This window comes from Medicago truncatula, chromosome 6, assembly GCF_003473485.1.
Source record: "Medicago truncatula cultivar Jemalong A17 chromosome 6, MtrunA17r5.0-ANR, whole genome shotgun sequence".
In the NCBI taxonomy this organism is placed as follows: domain Eukaryota; kingdom Viridiplantae; phylum Streptophyta; class Magnoliopsida; order Fabales; family Fabaceae; genus Medicago; species Medicago truncatula.
This window is the reverse complement of record NC_053047.1, coordinates 18,743,741-18,764,168: the sequence shown is the minus strand read 5'-3', so window position 1 is coordinate 18,764,168 and position 20,428 is coordinate 18,743,741. Positions and strand designations below refer to the sequence as shown.

The window sequence follows — 20,428 nt, the reverse complement described above, 5'->3', positions numbered from 1 at the left end:
TGCACTAGTTTCACCACATAAAAGTCATATTATCATATATATCAATATAAATTACATAATGTTAATTATATATTGGCCACAAAAAATTGGCGTTACAATTTTGACCCCAAAGTATACGTCGGTGTAATTTTTACCAAACAAAATGACTAACACCGACAAAAAAATCACTCATTAAAGAGCAAGTGGTTGGGGAAGATCAAGTGAATTAGAATCTTCCTCATCTTCCGCAATAACTTCAAATTGTTGCTCTGTCTCTTCCGAAACATCTTCTGCGTTCTCTACCATTACTATAATTAAACAACACAAAAATATGAATTAACACCTAACTAATGCATAAACATCAATGCCATAATGAATTAAAACAAAAAAAAAACAAAAAAAAAAGAATTTTTTTTGGAAAAAATGGCCACTAGCTGCCATTATTTCGTTGTGAATATTTTTCACAAGTATTCCTCAGTACCTTAATACCGAGGTTTTCCGCGGCAATAAACTACCGAAATTTACTTCGGTAGTAAGCTACCGAGGATTCCCATGACAGAGTTCTACGTAAACTGACGTAAAAACCATAACAAAGCCAAAAAATGAGCGATTAAAATGCTCAATACCTGTTTTTTTACGTCAAAAGTGTGTTGATACCTCCTATGCTTGATGCTTGAATGATTTTGGAGCAAGATTTGATGAATTTTTTGATTGGATTTGGGGTTTGGATGAAAGTGGTATGGAAGTTGATGATGAAATAATGTGCAGGGGGAGCAGGTGGAATATAATTTTCGGCAGTTAATTATCAATATTTTCCTCGGTAGTTAACTGCAGCCGATTTTTAAATTCCTCGACAGTTAAATATCGATGGGACAAAATCGTATTTTGCCTCAGCGTAATGAAATGTGTCAATAACATTTTCATCACTTACTTGTAACTCTTATTTACCGCTATTATACCCCCTATCAGAAAGTAGAATAGCAGGCGTACGTTAGCTACATCCGTTGTTCAACGTCAACTTCAACAACGCCTACGATCTTATACATTCCTCTCTCTTCTCTCTCGTTCCCATGAAGAACTATGGCCAAAACCAGATCTCTGAAGAAGAGACCTCGTGAATCGCGCCTTCACCCAAACCCTTCAATGGCGACTCCTTCACCTCCAACGCGCCGCCGTCAGCCTCAACATCTCGCCACTGTCTCCGCTATTCTCGCCGTTTTACTTGTCATTTCTGTTTTCTGTCTCTTGCTCGTTTCATCGAACACTTGGCGTGCGTTTCAACAATCTGTTTCGATTGATACGATCACTGTTGTTAATGTGTTTCCTCATGATCCTCAAGCTTTTACTCAGGTCAACTTCATTTTTTTCTTTCTATATTTTTTTTTTTTGCATATTATGTATTTGACTTTTTAAGTTGTTTATTTTTTTCAATGTGTGGTGATGAAAAACGATTATTTGATTTTGGTCAAAATTAGTTATAATGAAAAGTGATTATGTTTCAATATTTTTGATCAAAATTGCTTGAGTGTGTATCTACGAACGGATATGGACACGGACATGGACACTGTACATGACAGGCACCACACACCGACACAGCTAATAATTTTCAAAAATCTCATAATTTAGTGTAATTACAGTTTCAGTGTCGTGTCGGTGTCGGACACAACACGTGTGTCCGACACTGGACACGCCTAATCCGATGAGTGTCCGTGCTTCATAGGTGTGTAGTATCTGCCATTTAGGTACTGTTTGGATAAACAACTTATAGCAGAAATGGTTATCAAGATAAGTGCTCACGTATAATCTATTTCTATACTAAATGATTAACAACAACAACAACCAAGCATTTTCCCCGCTGGCCCGTTTGCATTGACTTATTTTTTGAGCTTATGAAAAGTAGTTTATGCAAATAAATAGGCTTTTATGATAATTCACAAGTTTTTACTAACGAAAATTATATCTTCGTAAGTTGTTATTTTATCAACTACCTTGACAAGCTTATGAATAATACATACAAGCTATTTATTTGCATAAGCTGTTTTGTAGAAGCTCAAAGGTAAGCTAATCGAAATGGACCTTGAGTGGGGTCAACTACATTGATCAAATTACGCCATAGTGTTCTATTATAACCCATATTTCAGTCATAGTAAACGATTAAACAACGTTATTTTATTTTTGTATCAGCTATAATCTGTTTTCATAAGTTTTATCGGATAACTTATGAGCATAAACTGAAAGCAGCTTTTGAAGAATGTCATAAGCTGTTTTGATAAGTTCTCCCAAACAGTCTCACAAAACATATGCCAATAGATACGCTCAAATAAAAAAAAAAAAAAAAAGGGCAACCGGCTGCACTAAAGCTCCCGCATACGCAGGGTTCGGGAAGGGGTCCCACCATTTGGTGTGTTGTACGCAGCCTTACCCTGTTTTTTACACAAGAGGCTGTTGACTTGAACCCATGACCTTTCAGTCACATGACAACAACTTTACCAGTTGCGCCAAGGTTACCCCTCATAGTAGATACGCTCAAATAAGCCAATCAAAACAGGCCCTTAATAAATTTGATAATTGATTCTATGTCATTGCAAAAGCTAGAAATTTAAGCTTTTTGGTAGACATGGAATCAATTTAGGACCAGTTAGACTAGAACTAACTAATGTTGGAGGCCACACAGTACACTTAAAGTCTAATGGGTTTTCAGTTAAATTTTAAAGAGTCTGCTGTCTTCAGCACAAATTGAAGATAATGAATGACTTAAACACAAAACTGAATTTCAGTGATGGACATGGCAACTTGCTTGGATGTCCAAGCTAGCATAAGTAGTACATTATCTATTTGATTATTGCATATATTGAGTTTTATGCAAGGAGATATATTTTGAAAATCTTTATGAAGTTGTTAGTTAATGCTTCTCTCTGCTTGTTTTCTTTCAGGGTCTTCTTTATGCTGGAAATGACAGCTTATTTGAGTCGACTGGTATTTATGGGAAGGTAATGTTATTCATTTTCTTTTCTTCTGTTGCTTTTTTATTAGCTTTTTTTCTTTTTTCTTTTTACAGCTGTAGTGGATGGAAATTGTGTATCCTTGAATTTTAGTTAGTTGACATCAGTCACATCAATTTGTTTATTTTGTTCAAAGAACGATTATAATATTTTGTTGAGCTTTAATCTTTGTTTTGTTAAACTTAAAGACTGTTATCTTTTGATCTGGTGGTAATGGGTTGCGTCACAGAAGAAACAACTTTGCTGATGGGATTGGGTTAGAAAATCTGGTCATGGCCAGAGCTTAGAACGGTAGGAGTCTTTTGCGCTGGGCTGGTAAAATGATTGTAGTATTGGTTGGTATCTATAAAGTACCATCAACGACACGGATGCGAGACACAACACAAATAAAGTAACTTGTTGGATCAGTTTGTAATCCTAAAGTATTTTAGATTGCCCATTACGATTAGTTCCTTCTAATAGAAACAAATATCGGTTATGGTGGATATCGGTGGCAGGCGGGTTTTTGGCTTTCCACCATGGTTAAGTTTTTGAAGGATGGCAGTGCCATGCCTCCATACTTGGATGGCGGCGCCTTAACTCGGCCAGTATTGTCAGATTTTTGGCTCTCCGCCATGGTCTGCCTGCCATCTGCAATCGACAACACTGAAACAAACAAGTTTGTTCAATATAAATCCTTTTGAAAATCCAAAGCTTCATCTATGGTTTGATCTGTTGTCCTGTCCTGACTACCATTTATAACAGGATTAGCACTAATGACATGCTAATATATGTCCAATGTGCTATACTAGTTTGGAAACTGGAACTCATCTCCTTCTACACTGTTATGTAGTGAATTATCGTTGGAATGAGCCATTTGGGATTTTGGATAGTATTGGCTCTGCCCTGTTGATTTGCTTTAGTTTCTTCTCGTTATGTTAGATGGTTTGTCTCTCAAAAAATGCTATCTTGTGGAAGTGTCAAGTCTTTGCTGCAATCTAGTGTTTGTGGATGCAAAGAAATGCAAGACTGTTCAATGGCTCTCTTTCAAGCCTATAGTTTGTATGCGATAGGGTATACTTTTTAACTTCTTGCTGGAGCTGTGCTTGTGGTTTTTTTTAAGGGCGTGTCTCTTGCTCATATTTTTCTTTGACATGCTTTTGTTACATGATCCAATCTCTTAGATTTTAGTTGTTTTTGCTCATCTGTCTTCTTGTGTAGTCTTATTTTCTATCTTTGCATTCTTCTATTTGTTCTTCTGTGGCACAATAATCTTTTCAACTGTTAGTTAAAAACACTGAATTCCGATGGGGTTTATTTCCATATAATCGAGGGCCAGTTATTGTTAATTGAGCTTAGATTTACATTTGAGCTGGGCAAAATCCCTTTCAATTCTCGAAAGCTTTCTCTGGCCTGATGCTTTTTTACTTGAATGTGTGAAATACAATTTAAGCGGAATCGGTAACTTTGCACAATTTGTTTGGGAATCTTGGGAATCTTCTTCATGATTAAGGCATTAATTTGTTATTCATTCTGATAGTTTGCATTCAGTACGCTTACTGCACTACTTGTTCATCAGTCATTTAAGACAATAGTAAGATGAATATGAATATGACAACTACTGGTGCTATCTCATAGATGGAGTCACTAAGCTTTTATCTAATTATAAAATACTGTTGAGCATGATTTGGTTTGTTTTCTAATTACATTCTAATCTTTGTTCTCTTAGACATACAATTAATGTTTTTATATATATTTTTTTGAAGTATTAATGTTGTTTTTATGATTAATATTTGTTTTAACATTTTTATCATTTGTTTTTTTCAGTCCACTGTCCGTAAAGTAGCTCTTCATACTGGGAAGGTACTGACTCCTACTTTCTGAACTCTTCCATTTACTTGTTTGAGTTCTTTGTTCATTCTTTTCGTTGAGAGTCCAACATCAGATGAGCTATGACCTGAAAATATATTTATAAGTGGGAGTCCTCTCTCACTTTACAAGATTCGTATCATAGTCTATCCAAGATTCGTTGAGCTAACCACAATTGCACCATTTTGGTCACGCTCCAGATGTCAAGTATTGGGTCTTAGGGGTGTGTGTTGAGAGTCCCACATATCAGATACAATCATTAAGGAAATGTTGGAGCTTACTCTCGGACTAGAAATTAGACGCTGAAATTAGTGGTGACAATTTTAAGATTGAAGTTGATTCTGAAAAAGATGGAAATGTTAGAGCTTGTGTAAGACATGTGAAAAATTTAGTATATTTAAGGAAAAATTCCTGAATCTATACATATCATTTTATTTTCTTGTTTTTTTTTGAGAGAATTTTATAGCATTATTAATGTCGAGTACTTCATTAAAAATAATAATAATGTGAGCTCAAGTCCTACATAATTATGATGATAATTATTTCTATAAAAGAAAATGGAGATGAAAGTTATGTATATTTTATTTTTTGAGTGAAAAAAAAGTCATACATAATTATCATCACCATAATTTATTTATTTATTTTAATAAAAAAAACCCTTCAAAATACTGTGGACTACAGTATCTTGGCCTTTCAATTCCTCTCTATTTTCTGCGCAGCTATCCCAGCCTTGGCTTCCAATTCGGGCACCCCCTCCTCCAACAGTTTCCTCTGGTTACGACATTCAAGGTTGCAAAATGCCATCTCACGCCTGTACACATAGATATCTTTATCCTGCTCAAGATTCTTTCAATAAAATCCAGATACTCAAAAAGCTCTCAGAGGGATGACTAGTACGATGAAGAAAACCATACCCATTTTCTTTAACAGAAGCAGAGCATCCAACATGAATGAGAAATTACTCTAGAATAATCCACCGAGAGCTTCATACTAGCAAAGAGACACCAATTGAAATCATAGACTGAACAATCAACAATATGTACAGTATAGGTAATTACATCACATGTACATATTGTTGATTGTTCAAACTATGATTTCAGTTGGTATCTCTTTGCTAGTGAAATGGAGCTCTCAGGATTATACTTGTGTGATTTTTCATGAACCAAAACCAAGAACAACTCAAATATATGATAACTGTATAATTAAGAGTAATTGTTTTGATGTTGATTATCTGCTTCTGTTAAAAAGAATGTGCATGTTTTCCTCATCTTACTAGTTATCCTTTTGAGAACTATTTGTGTATCTGTTTTTACTACGAGAAGAATCTTGAGCAGGATAAAGATATCAAGATTTACATGTGTGAGATGGCATTTTGCGGCCCCAAATTGGAAGCCAAGACTGGGATAGCTGTGCAAAAAATGTAGAGGAATTGAAAGGCTGAGATATTGTTGTCCACAGTAGTTTGAAGGGATTTGTTTATTTTTTTGTATTTTTTACGGTGATGATAACTATGTATGAATTTTTTCTTTTACTCAAAAATATACATAATTATCATCTCCATTTTATTTGACAAAATACTCTCCTTAATTATGTATGACTTGACCTCACATTATTTTTGATAAAGTACTCCATTAATAATGCTATAAAAAAAGGATGTGCCAATTCAGAAATTGTCTTTTTCCTTGTAAATACTATATACTTCCCATGTCTTACATCAACTCCAACATTTCCTTCTTTTTCAAGATCAACTGTAGTCTCAACAATGTCACCTCTAGTTTCACCCTCAACTTCTGGTCTGAGAGTAAGGTCGGGAAGTAGAAGAGACTCATCTTCCTGACATATATTCTTCCCCTTACGATGAGTTTGAGAGTAAAAAAGAAAGTGTGGTATTTATATCTTGTGCTGAAGTAGAGTTCAGGGAAATGTCACAAGAGATATGTCGAGGATAAAGAGCGATGAACCAATGAGACACTATTGTGATAATAAATCTGCCATTAGCATAACTCATAATCCAGTGCAGCATGATATAACTAAACATATTGAAGTTGACAGGCACTTCGTTAGATAGTGGTTTAATTTGCACTGTATATGTCTCTTCCCAAGGCAACCTTGCAGATCTTCCAACTAATGGGTTGAACAACAATAAATTGGAAAGAATTGTTTTCAAGCTGTGAATGATAGATACTCATTCACAAGCTTGAGGGGGAGTGTTGTGAATAATATATTTTTATTATTATTTTAGTAGTAATTTTTATTTTATTGGTAGTAATTTGTTTTAGGTCCATTAGTCGATTAGTTAGGCCCATTAGGTTAAAATAGCCTACATATAAACACGGTAGTGGTTGTAGATAATTCAGACTTTCTCATAAGTTGCGTGCTTGTTGCATTTGATTGAGTTTCTAATTAGGACACTGAAACGTTTCATATATTTATTCTTTGTTCTTTGTGCAATGTTCAGGTTGAGAAACTCCAGAAGATGGATAATTTGTTATTTGGCGAAGGTTTAACTCTCCTCGGTAATAGGTGTGTAAGGAAAATTATGTTGCATTGTTTATTTATTAATGTTGATTAATAAACTCTGACGAAGCTAAGGTTCTATTCTATGAAGCACTGACACTGATACAACCATTAGACATGATATTGACACATCATCCCTAATAATAACTTGATTGAGATACTAAATTAGATGCAGTCACATGTGTTAGTAAATAGTAACTATGAAGCACAAACACAAACATGAAAGAGATACAAACACTGAACATTGACACTGATAATAGTTTGAAAAATGACATAATTGAATGTACACATGTGTCGGATACTAACACATGTCGGAGTTGGACACCAGACACACCTTTGATCAGAAGTGTCGGTACTACAAAGCTTCTATTGTAGGGAGATTGAAAGTAAAGTAAATTTTATATTTTAATATTGTTTATCTGGAAGACACCACTGTCTTCAATAGTTAGACTTTCCATTTTACTTAAATCATTTGAAAATTGATTGATATTTTCGAAGTCAGAGTAGATGATGGTGAAATAAAGGGCCAAATGATAATTTCTTGTTTGCTGGCAGCTAAATCAAAAGCTAATGGCCAGCTTCCCAAATTGGACATAAATATGACCTAAAGGTAAGAGTTAATTACCATATAAGAAACAAAAATAACAATTTCTTTGGTCCTTTTATAAGAAATGTTGACCAATTTTCAAGTTTGTTTGAAATTAAATTTCATTTGTGCCCTTATTTATTATGAGAGACAATATTAAAAGTAAGTAAGTTGGCGGAATCAAGAGTAATTAATTTAGGGGTATTTATGGAAAAAATTTAAATGCAGAGGTGTATTAAATTAAAATAACTATTTTCAATGTATTTCCTCGGTCTTGATGATTTATGTCTTTTGTTTCTTAGAAAAAGCACAGGAGGGAGTATAAGAAACAAAAGAGCACCGAAGGGAGTATAAGAAACAAAAGACATAAATCATCAAGACCAAGGAAATAAATTGAAAATAGTTATTTTCATTAATATACCTCAACATTTAAATTTTTTCCATGAATACAATACCCCTAAATTAATTACTCTTGATTCCACCAACATACTTTTAATATTCTCTCTCATAATAAATAAGGGCGCACATGAATTTCAAACACACTTAAAAATTGGTCAACATTTCTTATAAAAGGACAAAAAAAATTGTTATTTTGGTTTCTTATAAAAAAGACCGGAGGGAGTAGTAATTAACTTAGTTTTAGGTCATATTTATGTCCAATGTGGGACTCTCGACACACCCTCTCCGCCAAGGACTGAACTTCTTGACCGTGACCTGAGTGGCCCAATAGTAGGAAGGCTCTTGGATAGGTTCTAATAACACCTTAAATAGGAGTGCCTGAGAGACTTCAATATTATTTTCTATGTGGGACTCTCAACATTCCCCCTCTGCGAAGGACTGGATTTCTAGACGTAACCTGAGTGGCCCAATAGTTGGACGGCTCTTGGATAGGTCCTAATACCATCTTAAATAGGAGTGCCTGAGCAACCTCAATATTATTTTTCTACATTAACATTATTTTAACTGTCTTTTAGTTCTTTTTGGAAAAAAAAGTTATCCGTATTACTACTAAAATGCAAAATATTTACCAATTTTGATTGCTAAACATGAAAACTGCCGAATGTCCCTGATTTATTTATTTTTGTTTGTAATATTGTGATTTAATTGTTCCTGGATGCTGTCAGGATGTTTAATTTACCTTGATCTTATTGTAATGTACTTTTGTTTTAGACAAACGACATTTGTTAATAATGATTAATCATCAAGTTATTTTAACTAGTTTTGTTGTTTATGTTTATCCTAATGCTGTTATCTGGTGCCCTTTTTGTAGGCTGATTCAAGTAACTTGGTTGCAGACAAAAGGATTCACCTATGACCCGAAAAATTTAAGCGAAGTTTGTTGCTTTACCTACCTACTCATGTAATAATTTGTCTTTGTCATGATTTGAGAAACTCCAGAAATTTTGATTCAATGAGACTACTAAGAAAAGCAACAGCACTGTGAAATTATTGATTATATGCAATCTGTCCTTGCTTTTCTGCATGATTAAATCATACTTCAAGTTTATACTGTGTAATCTTAGATGTTTTGATTATATTTTTCACTTTTATTAATACCATAAACTACTTTGCTTCTTTGGCAGCTTCAATTTGTGAGTTTTAAACATCAAGCTAGAAGTTGAAAGTTTGATTGACATGTGAACTGTAGTATAAGCAGCAATTTCAGATAACTGTTATATCTGATTCAAACTCTTCCCTGGCAGAAATTTAGATCTTGTAATATTGATTTCATTAAAACAAATTGAACATTTATACAAGCTGGATAGGTGTAATTTATACTCAAGTTGTTACCTGTGGTGCAGTTTACATGCAAGGATTTTGGTGATACTGAACTTGTTTTTGTTTGATTATTTTTCCGGAGATTCTCTTCTGCATAGAGGTGATTGCCTCACAATGCCTTTTAATATTGCGAGCCAGATCTTAACTGCTTAATTTGAAAATTTCTGTAGCTTGGGACATTTAATCATGACATGAAAGATGGTTGGGGTCTCGCAACTGATGGAAAAGTCTTGTTTGGAAGTGATGGCAGTTCGACATTGTATAAAATTGATCCTCAAACATTTAAAGGTCAGTCTCACTAATTAAATTATATTTCTTTCGTTTTACCATTTTATAAGCAGACCCCTTTATCAAACTCTTTTGTTTCTAGCTTTTTAACTTGAAAATACTTTGTTTAGTTTTTCTGTGCTTGCCTTGCATTTTTATGGAACTTACACTTCCTTCTTCAATGTAGCTATATCAAAACAAGTTATCTACTATAAGGGTCATCAAGTACACAATCTCAATGAACTGGAATATATAAATGATGAAGTTTGGGCAAATGTTTTTACGGTATGTTTGATGTTAGAGCAAATATATCTCTTTCCTTAAAAATGTGAAGAAAAATGTTAGCCATGTAAGGATGATTTCTACGGCCTAAGATTCTCTATTAAGCTGGATTTTGTTTGAATTTGATTTTTCTTGTGTAGACTGACTGTATTGCGAGAATCTCTCCTAATGATGGTCTTGTCGTTGGATGGATTCTCCTCCCAAATTTAAGGTATCTGTCTTCCTTTTCTTCTAAAAAATATCCACTAAATGCTTGTTCGTATGTATGGTTTGACACAACAAATTGAATCCCGAATTTGGTTTCAGTAGATTAACAACATTAAATTGCTCCCCAATGATTTTAAATCACATGCAAGGCATTAATTTGTTCCTATGAACTATTTTTTGATGATTTTGATGCCAAAAATTTATCATTGGAGGGATAACCATACTGATGCCAATACTTTGTTTAGTTTATCTTCTTTTATTTGTTGCTTACAGTTATGTTTAACCTTTTCTATGCAGGAAAGAATTAATCGAAGCTGGGAATAATGTAAGGAATCTGAGCCTTTTGATATCTACAAATTATACTTTGGTCTCATTGTGTATTGGTTATATTTTAGAAGGCAATGAGTTTAAAATAGGATAAAAATAATAAAACAAGCTGCTTTTTCTTCAAAAAAATAAATAAAACAAGCCGCTTTAAATAAATAATTACCTTATATATTCCTGTTTCCAGATCAAAATTGTTATTTAAGGTAGCTGCTGCACATGATTGCTGCTTATGTGTTGATCTTTTATATTTTAGGATATTGATGTTTTGAATGGGATAGCTTGGGATGCTGAGCAGGAGCGAATTTTCGGTAGGATCCAGTTTTTCAATTTATTATAAATTGTTGATTTTTCCTTTTCTATTTAAATGTATCATTTCCGTTCTGTCCATTTAAGACTTATTTCATTTTTTTAAGCATGACACACAATGAAAATAAGAGTCATATTGAGGTCACCTGACCTGCCTAAAGAATATAACTATACTGTTTTTCACTTCAAAATGCTAAAAGTTTTATGCATTTGAGTACAAGGTTCAATATACTAGCCATGAATCTCTGAAATACTGAATACTATGGAAAGTTGTTTTTCAATATTTTTTATACAAAACTTTGAAAACATAAGCAATGTGAAAAAGGTGGTATTTTTGTAAGTAAAAGGTTTTAAATTTTTTTCTTAATCCAATGCCTGAAAAAAGGTTTTATATAGGAAACAATGAAGACAATTTATTTTTCACAAAGCAGTTTTTTCAAATCAAACAGGCTTTGTTGTTGTTATAGTTGCTTGTTTTTATTCTGTTTTTAAAGATCTGTGTAGGAAACGGCGAAGACAATTTTTTTTACACCTTATTTTGTACAAATATTTTAAAATTAGTAGATAAAAACAGAAGTTTTATTCAAACCAATCAGGCTTAGTTTTCTATTCTCCATTAAATTTATGTGACTTTTGTTCTTGGTTGCAGTGACTGGAAAACTGTGGCCAAAGTTGTTTGAAATCAAAATTACACCCATAAAGTCAAGAATTGAGGAAGGGATGGTTGAGAAGCTTTGCTTGCGCAAGCCTTTCAATTTTTCATGATTTATAGGTCTTGAAGTCTATTTAGAAGAATGGGCAGCCAAATTGAAACTATGAAGATGCAATGTAATGACATGAACATGATCCTTTTCGAAACAAAGCCTCTGCAATCATTTTATAGTATCATTTTTCTGCAGCAGGTCAATTAATTTTTCTGTATTATAGAGCTAAGGTTGTCAGTAACAGGAAATACATTTGAGATCTCATGTGAGCTGAACAAGAATGAAAATACAACCCCAAAAGAGTAAAAATTTATAAGGCTTAATTATTGTCATGGCATGTTTCATCACAAATTAAGACATTGATTGAATAAGTGATTTTGAGAAGGGTCATGTCTAGAAATTTTGATAAATGCTTATCAAATAGACTTGGTGGGATTTAAATTATCAATTATCTTATTAAATTACTCCCACTGTCTCAAGTATTAAGTCACTTTGCAAAATATTTGTCCGGTATTTTTCTTTTTGCAGAAAAAATTTGTCTAAAATTACAAGTCATTTTGTAAGATGTTTAATGTAACATCAATGTTTCTTTTCCTATCACACATTTTACCAATTATTACTTTTGCTTAAAATTAATTTAACTTCTCTTTCTCATACCATCACCGAAAGATAATTTTGTAATATCACTCATAATTTATTTTCTATATACAAAATTATATTTGTGTGAGATTGTTAAAAGGACTTGTAGCTTAAGGTTTGTGTGAGATTGTTGAAAAGACTTGTAATTTAAGACGGGTTTATTATTTCTATACTTTTTAAGGTGCAAAGATTGTTTATCAAAGTTTAATGGTTAAGTAATTATCATATTTTATCCTTAATATGACAATGGGTAATATGACTAAAAAAAATTAGATGTCATGAGCTTAGCTCAGTTAGTATAGACAATGCATAATATATGTAAGGTCTGACCACCACCAAAAAAATATGACTAAAAAAATTAGATATTAAAAAAATAAATACTCCCATTTTCAGTGTCACATAATATGACAAAGTATTAAATCTCATTTTACACCCTTCGTCTATAAATATATATTTTAAACGAAGTGGTAAGCACCACCTAAAAATTATACATATAACTGCGAGTTCTTTCTTTTAAATATGATGAAAGGTGTTCAATCTAACAATATCTACTTGTTGAGCTAGGACTAGACTTTATATTAAACTTTGTTTTAATTTTATAAAACAATAAACATAATAACCACCCACAACACCATGATTTATCATATATTTAAGGGTTATTGTTATTTTTGCATTTTCAAACTGTTGTATTTGGATTTCCAAATTCTATTATTTACTGAAGTTGTTACTAGGTTAAGTTACGACCATGCCGCTCTCTTTAAGACGTTTCGTGACACTGGCCAAAATTGTGCAAGGCAGACTATCAACCACGCCGCCTCCAGGATAAAACAAGTCCAGCTACAACTGTGCGGTTAACTACTGCACTGTAGAAAATCGTTCGAGATTTATACAAGTCAAGAATGGAGTCCTCTGTTTATATAGAAATTTTGTAACTGTTTTAGCAAACATTGCGACAGCAGTTACTCTAATGGATAAGATTAAAATGAAGTTTATCCATTAATCATTTCAACAACACTTGTGGATAGGATCAAAAAAACAAATCAAAATGGAGGAAACAAACTATTAGATTTAAATGAAGGAAATATAAGAAATTTAATTAAATTCTTATTCTTATCACAACCACCATAGCTAAATTTATGGGAAGTGATATTCACAAATAAAAATAATAATTACTATTATTTTTATCATTATCAAATATTTAAAATTAAATACCGCAGTTTAAACACTACTAATGCGTGAGTTCTATTTTATGTGGGGCCCCACACTCTATTTTTTCAATTCATACAACATTAGATCAAAATATAATTATTTGGTGTTTAATCTTTCAATTTATTTTTCAACATCACACTAATGTTCCATCGGTTATGCTTTAGTCTCCAAATGTTGTCTTTCACCAAGGAGTTCAACACGATTATCATTTAGTATTTGGTATTTTGGATTTTGTGCATCTTTTCCCAAATTTTTAAGCCAATATATGCTTATTAGTTATTATCAATTAGACCGTCGATGAATGAAAATAGACTAAAGCAAAAGAAAGAACGTCTTTTTTACTGTTTTTGTTTGGATGATTTGGTTTTAGCTATAACCAAATTTATCTTTCTCACATTTACAATATGACTTCTCCACCAACCGAAGTCAAGTTTATTACAAGAGGTTAGTCTCTCACAACGTGACAAATCAATGTTCAAATTCAGACTAAGAGAAGAGATTACGTTTAATTATTATTTGTCCGTAGCTCAAATGAAAGAAAAAGGATGCGAAGGCGAAACCAAAAAAATGGAAACTAACAGTCACGTTCTAACCATCTATTTTAATATAATGACTAATAATTGATTCTCACACTATCACATTAGAGATATAAACAAACATCATATTTGGGGAGAAATAAACAATGGGAAGACACACTTTTATTAAATCAAGGAACGGAAGCAAACCATGATACACACATATTACATTAATGATGATTGATACAAACAAAGAAAATAAACATGAAAAACAACCTTCTTTATTTTATTGTAGATTCGTTCACATTACTATTTTAGAAGTTCATTGTGTTGTTCTTTAGCAAGATGATCCCTTTCGCGAATGCCGGTATTGATTAATTCTTCAGAGGTATGATGTCCCGAAGAGACTTCCAAACATCAAGAGTTGACCTAACACCCCCCATAATGTAGTCATCTGATCTTCCTGGTGTAAAAGTGATACGCACAAAGTTATCTCCTTTGAAAAGGTAAGCTTCATTCGGGATATGAGAAGCAAAAGCCGCATCGATTCCCTTTTCAAAGATCGTGTCTCGGAAACAAGTAAACCCGCTGTTGATGTCCCTGATAATTTGAACAAGACTGTTCGTGCCATAGTCTATACGAGCATACTTATCTCCTCTGAACAAGTAAACCTCTTTGTTCAAAGTTGACCTGAATGCAGCGTCTATTCCATGTTCAAAACCCGTTCCTTCTAAAAAAGGAAACATTTCCGCAATTTTCATAGGACCTGAGATTATTTTGTCTTTGTCAGTTTGTGGAACATATTCTATCTTAGCACAAAGACCTTGATAAAAGACGAACGCCTCGTTGTCATCGGTGTCAAAGGCACAATCTATTCCATTGCTTCCAAATTTTGTATTATCAAGCGATGGAAACCCGTGGCGAACAAAAACAGGTCCATGTAAAATCTTATCGTTGCTGGTTCCGGGAGCATAATCCAAAACCAAGAGCTTATCATTGATGAAAAAGTATGCTTCATTTTTCCTAGATGAACGAAATACAGCATTTATGTAACCAGATTTCGTCATCTTAGGTATAGTAAGGATAGTGGGCAAGGAGGAATTTTGTTCTTGAGTTTTTTTACGATTCAAGGAAGGTTTTGTGAGCAAATACAGGGAAGGGAAGAAGGATATATATAGACACACAATGATAAAAATAAAAAAATAAAAAAATCCTTAATTACTTCTTCCAGCATTTGATAAGAGGAACAATAAAATATAATAAATCATATGCCAAATGCCAATGCGTTTGCATATATTTATGTAGTAGCAGTGCTGGCACATGTGATGAAATTAAATAACGGTCAAATGCCTAGGTTTGTGGATAACATTGTCTTATTATTTAGGGTTTGTATGCTATATATTTTATAATGCATCTAGTTTAAAATTACAAAACAAAAAATATTGTTTATAATTCAAATTGTTACTAGAGGTAGATGTTGCACATGGTTATACCCTGTATCCCGACACATGTACTTTTACCCCAACACAATTTTTTAAATTCCAATTTTATCTTTTTTTTCTATTTAACCTTTTAAACATTAATTTTTCACTTTCACTTTCATTTCCAATCTCAATTGAGTATGAGTTCACCTCCACATGATATTCTTTCATGTATGCATTTTCGATATTTATCTTTAATATATAAAACATATGGTAAAATTTTCGGAACACTCATGTGTACGTTTCCGAAATAATTGCTGGATAATCAACTTACGATTTTCAAAACTTATACCGAAATGCTCTTTCATTGCTTTCCGAAATAATAAACCGGAAAAGTATACATAATAGTGTTCCGGTAATGTCTTTTTTTTTTTTTTTTTTTTTTTTTTAACTAAAACTGAAACCTGCGTTCAAACATGCACAAAGCACTCCTTTTCTTGTTGAGTTCATTGATCTATAGCATATTATTTGTTTCTTAAAAAAAAATAAAAAATATTTGTTCAAGTTACAACAGACAACAAATAGCTTCATTTCATTGCAAAACTCAGCCTCCACAAATCACTAGTCATTAAAAGAATTCCTCTCATCAAATTTTGTTGTACAAGAACTAATAATTGAAGTAGCAATTGGCTCTAAGCTTTTCTTTTTTAAATCTGCAAAACTTTATTCCAATTGGTACCACTTACACAAGAGTGTGTCATGGCACTAAAGCTACAGTCTCCAAAACAATTAAAAAGGTAAACAAAAAACTCCCACGAATTGGAGAAAAGAAAAAGAGAAATAATATTTGTACAACCACTTTGTGACAATTTTTTGAAAATTTTCTCTCATATACTCACATTATACTCTTATTCTCTCTTTTCTTTTTTCTATCTCCATTATTTTTTACCAATGAAAAGAGAGAAAAAAGAGATTGTCACAAAAGTTGTTTCAAATAGATGTTCAAATATCACTACTCAAAGAAAAAACCAAACCAAGGGGGTCCAAACAATGAAAGCACCACAATCCAATAACACCCTTGCTGACAACAACGAAACCTTAGCAGAAAATAAAAGAACAGGCGCGGATGTTTTGCACATGGTTTACGGATATCAACCGGAACGCTTTGTAAACACGATTCCCAGATGATGGCATTTCACCAAATCGTCGTTTCCAGAACACGATTCTTTTAACGATTCCTAACCCACTAACCTAGAAAACCTTGAAAACCCTAGCAAAACACAATCAATGATTTTGGTAAACAATTAAGAGAACAAACACATGAAAGAACACATAAACATGAAATGAACATATGAAAGGAGGCTTATACTGTTTATTGGAAGCAGAAGCAAAGTAGAAGAAGTTTTTTCCAGAGAAAGGGGTGAACGCACATGAGGTGTATGTGGGGGTGAAAAGTGAAAAGGTAATTGTGTTTTGTTTTATATAAAGGATAAATTTGGTAGTTTGTGTCAAATGTTGGGGTGACCCCATTTTTAATCATATCCAAAAAGATATGAATTGTATTTCTTCTTTTTAATAGATTTCCTTTTTGAGTAAAAAAAAAAAAAAAAGAAGGTATAGATGTAGGGGTGTGGGGTATAACTTCCGATTTTCAGCTACTTATGTGTTGATCTCTTGTATCCATATTAGATTTCTTTCATTTTTTAACGTTATATTACAAAAAATCTAAAGAGTATCTTTAAGAGCCTTAAATAGTACTCTATCAATATCAAACTATTAATCGCTTTATAATATCAATGAAACATTAATGTTATTTTTTCTGTTATACTTTTAACTATTTATTACTTTTTTTTTTTTTTTTTAATTCTTTAATTTATCTATCCAATACAAATTATTAAGGACAATTTTGTAAAACAATTCATAGCATCTTTTTACCATACAAAATTAATTACATTTCTTAATATGTGTGAAATGTCCAAAACATATAATAATTTGGGACGAAAGTAGTAAGTTCTTATAAAGATTTATGCGGTCAATACATTGAAAATTGAGATGTTTAACTTTTCTAATGAATTATTTCTTAACTGATTTTTAAGTATGGCATGTGATGAAGATAAGATTGAAATGCATAAATTCTCATTTAAATAAATATCACATGGAACAAAGAAAATGTTATATCCGACAACTTTAGCTGGCAGCACGCCTAATTTTAAACAGGGTATTTTTTAATTGCAGGATTAGCATGAAGAAATGAGGCTTTATTTAAACAAACATGTTTAAAAGCATGGTGTTTAAAAAATTAACAAAGTGCTACATGATTGCAACTTAAGATTAAGATTGGTCACATGCAAACATGTGCACTGTATGTATTATAATTTTGGCTTTAAAAATGTTTAAGCGTTAAAACGTGTTTTGCACGTTAGTTTAACATTTTTTTGTCGTGGCTTCAATTAAACATTTACCAAAGGTAATACATATTCATGCGTTCCACGTTTTTTTTTATTTTTTTTATGTAGGATGAAATTAGAAGAGGGATCAACCGAGGTTACATCCCTTCTAAACTCCCACATTACAGAGTAGCACATCATTTTCACACTTAAACACTAAAAACAAACATCATCATATACATGCATATGAACTCTCCTAACGACCTATATGAATGTGGTACCACATCTACTTACCATTTTGCTAGAGTTATATTACTGGACTTTTCACCCACATAGTTGCTAGAGGTATGTTATTGGACTTTTCTCCCATGTTGCTGGACTTTTCTCCCACATCATGCAAGACACCATGCTCTAGACTCTATATGAACACAATGAAATATATTCAACAAGTATTGGACATATACACTTAAACACATAGTCACATAACCCACATATTAATGCAAGACTTCCTCTAAAATGCACGACACTATTGCAAACACACAAAATATTACCACTCTCCTCATCATCATAGATAAACATTGTTTCCCCTCTATTTTATTTTATTATTCGTTTTACGGACATACTCTATTCTCTCATCTATTCTTAGTCTCAAGATGTTTTCTTATTCTTTATCATTACATACAACGTCTCCTCTCTATATAACTAAGTTCTTCCTCACCATTGTTATTAACTCTTTCAACTATTATTTATAGGTAGATAAATTAAAATACGCCCAAATAACAGTGCTAAACACCTATTAACCCTTAAATAATTCAGTTTTGTAGTAAATAAAGAACAATGTTTCATGGATACCCTTTTTCTTGCACCTCTCTTGTACACATGCCCATGTGGATGGCAGTTATGTAATATTGTTAAAAAGTCAGGGGTAAAAATGAGTTTCACATGTCCATGTCTTCTATCATTCTCAACTCTCTCTTCTTTCCCTACTTTCCCTCTCGCTGCCGGCATCACTCTCCATGCTTACCGGCTTCCCTCGCAGCTCCACCAAAGTGAATCTAGAAAGCGACGGCGGTGGCGACATCGTCAGAAACCAAAAACTCAGATCTAATGTGTTTTTTTATGAGACGGCGACGATGAACCCACCACAGTAACCCCCTGTAACAACCACCATAGTTTGTGTTTTTTCTTCGGATCTAATATGACGGCGACGACGAAGTTGCAGATTCACGTTTTTTCTTCAAATCTATTTTGTGAAAGGCGGTCGGAGTAGAGAGATTAGGAGAGAGAAAAGGTAGTCTAAAAGTGAGTTGGTGACGGCGACAAGGCGGAGGGCGGTGGGGTTGGTGGCCGAAGACCGACGAAACCGTGGCCAGAGGCGGTGAGGAGGACGTCAGAATAGTGCAGGAGGGTGGGAGGAAACAAATTGGCGGAGGAGAGAGTGTGAAGGAATGAGATTTGACTTTCTTTCCTTTTCATTTTTAATTTTTATTCTCAAATGGAACATTTATTATTTATTAATGTCAAATGTGTGCCACATAGGGGATGTATAGAGGGGTTTGTCATGTATGTATCACCTCTTGTAAATGACTGGTGCTAGTCACACCCCAAAAAATATAAGTTACACCCAAGAATGACTAATATACCCTTTAACTAAAATAAAAATTTCAAATCAACTAAATTTACATTAACGTAAATTGAACATAAGTAAACTTAATTTACATTAACCTAAATTTAACATAAGTAAACTGAATTTACATTAACCTAGATTGAACGTAAGTAAACTGAATTTACATTAACCTAGATTGAACATAAGTAAACTTAATTTACATTAACCTAGATTGAACGTAAGTAAACCTAGATTGAACGTAAGTAAACTTAATTTACATTAACCTAGATTGAACGTAAGTAAACTGAATTTACACTAACCTCTTATATACATAGGTAAACTAAATTTATATTAACCTAAATTGAACATAAGTAAACTTAATTTACATTAACCTAGATTGAATGTAAGTAAACTGAATTTACACTAACCTAAATTGAACATACGTAAACTTGAATTTACATTAACCTACATAGGTAAACTACACTAACCTCTTTTATATACATACACGTAAACTTAATTTACACTAACCTCTCACTTAAAATCAAATTGATAGGCATATCTCATACCAAAACAAACAATAAACAAATAGAAACTCATCGAAAATGAAATTCATGAAATTCACTAACCTTTATGAATATAGTACAGATCAATAACAAAGATGTTGATTCAGATATTGGTTGCACATCTATGGTGATTTGTGGATGAAATGGGGTAAGGGTTCAAAATGATCATAAAAGATGGAGTTTTTAAAATTTACATGAAGAGGGCAATTTTGGTATTGTAAAATTTTAAATAAATTTGAGTGTAACTTATTTTTTTTGGGGTGTGACTAGCACCAGTCCTTGTA

The 20,428-nt window shown here is 32.8% G+C and overlaps 2 protein-coding genes across 2 annotated transcripts; one reads left to right on the top strand and one right to left on the bottom strand.

The window, feature by feature from the left end:
• Positions 1–944: 944 nt before the first annotated feature.
• Positions 945–12,172, top strand: LOC25480060 (glutaminyl-peptide cyclotransferase). Its single transcript, XM_013587496.3, has 11 exons — positions 945–1,329; positions 2,913–2,969; positions 4,788–4,823; positions 7,288–7,352; positions 9,203–9,266; positions 9,882–9,999; positions 10,166–10,263; positions 10,401–10,471; positions 10,765–10,792; positions 11,048–11,102; positions 11,750–12,172. Exons 1-11 carry the CDS (start codon positions 1,060–1,062, stop codon positions 11,863–11,865), a joined length of 978 nt encoding a protein of 325 aa, XP_013442950.1. The 5' UTR covers positions 945–1,059; the 3' UTR covers positions 11,866–12,172.
• A 2,130-nt stretch (positions 12,173–14,302) lies between these two features.
• LOC25480061 (albumin-2) lies at positions 14,303–15,401 on the bottom strand. The gene has a single exon (XM_013587497.3). The coding sequence runs from the start codon at positions 15,232–15,234 to the stop codon at positions 14,542–14,544; it is 693 nt and encodes a 230-aa protein (XP_013442951.1). The 5' UTR covers positions 15,235–15,401; the 3' UTR covers positions 14,303–14,541.
• Between the last annotated feature and the right edge of the window lie 5,027 nt (positions 15,402–20,428).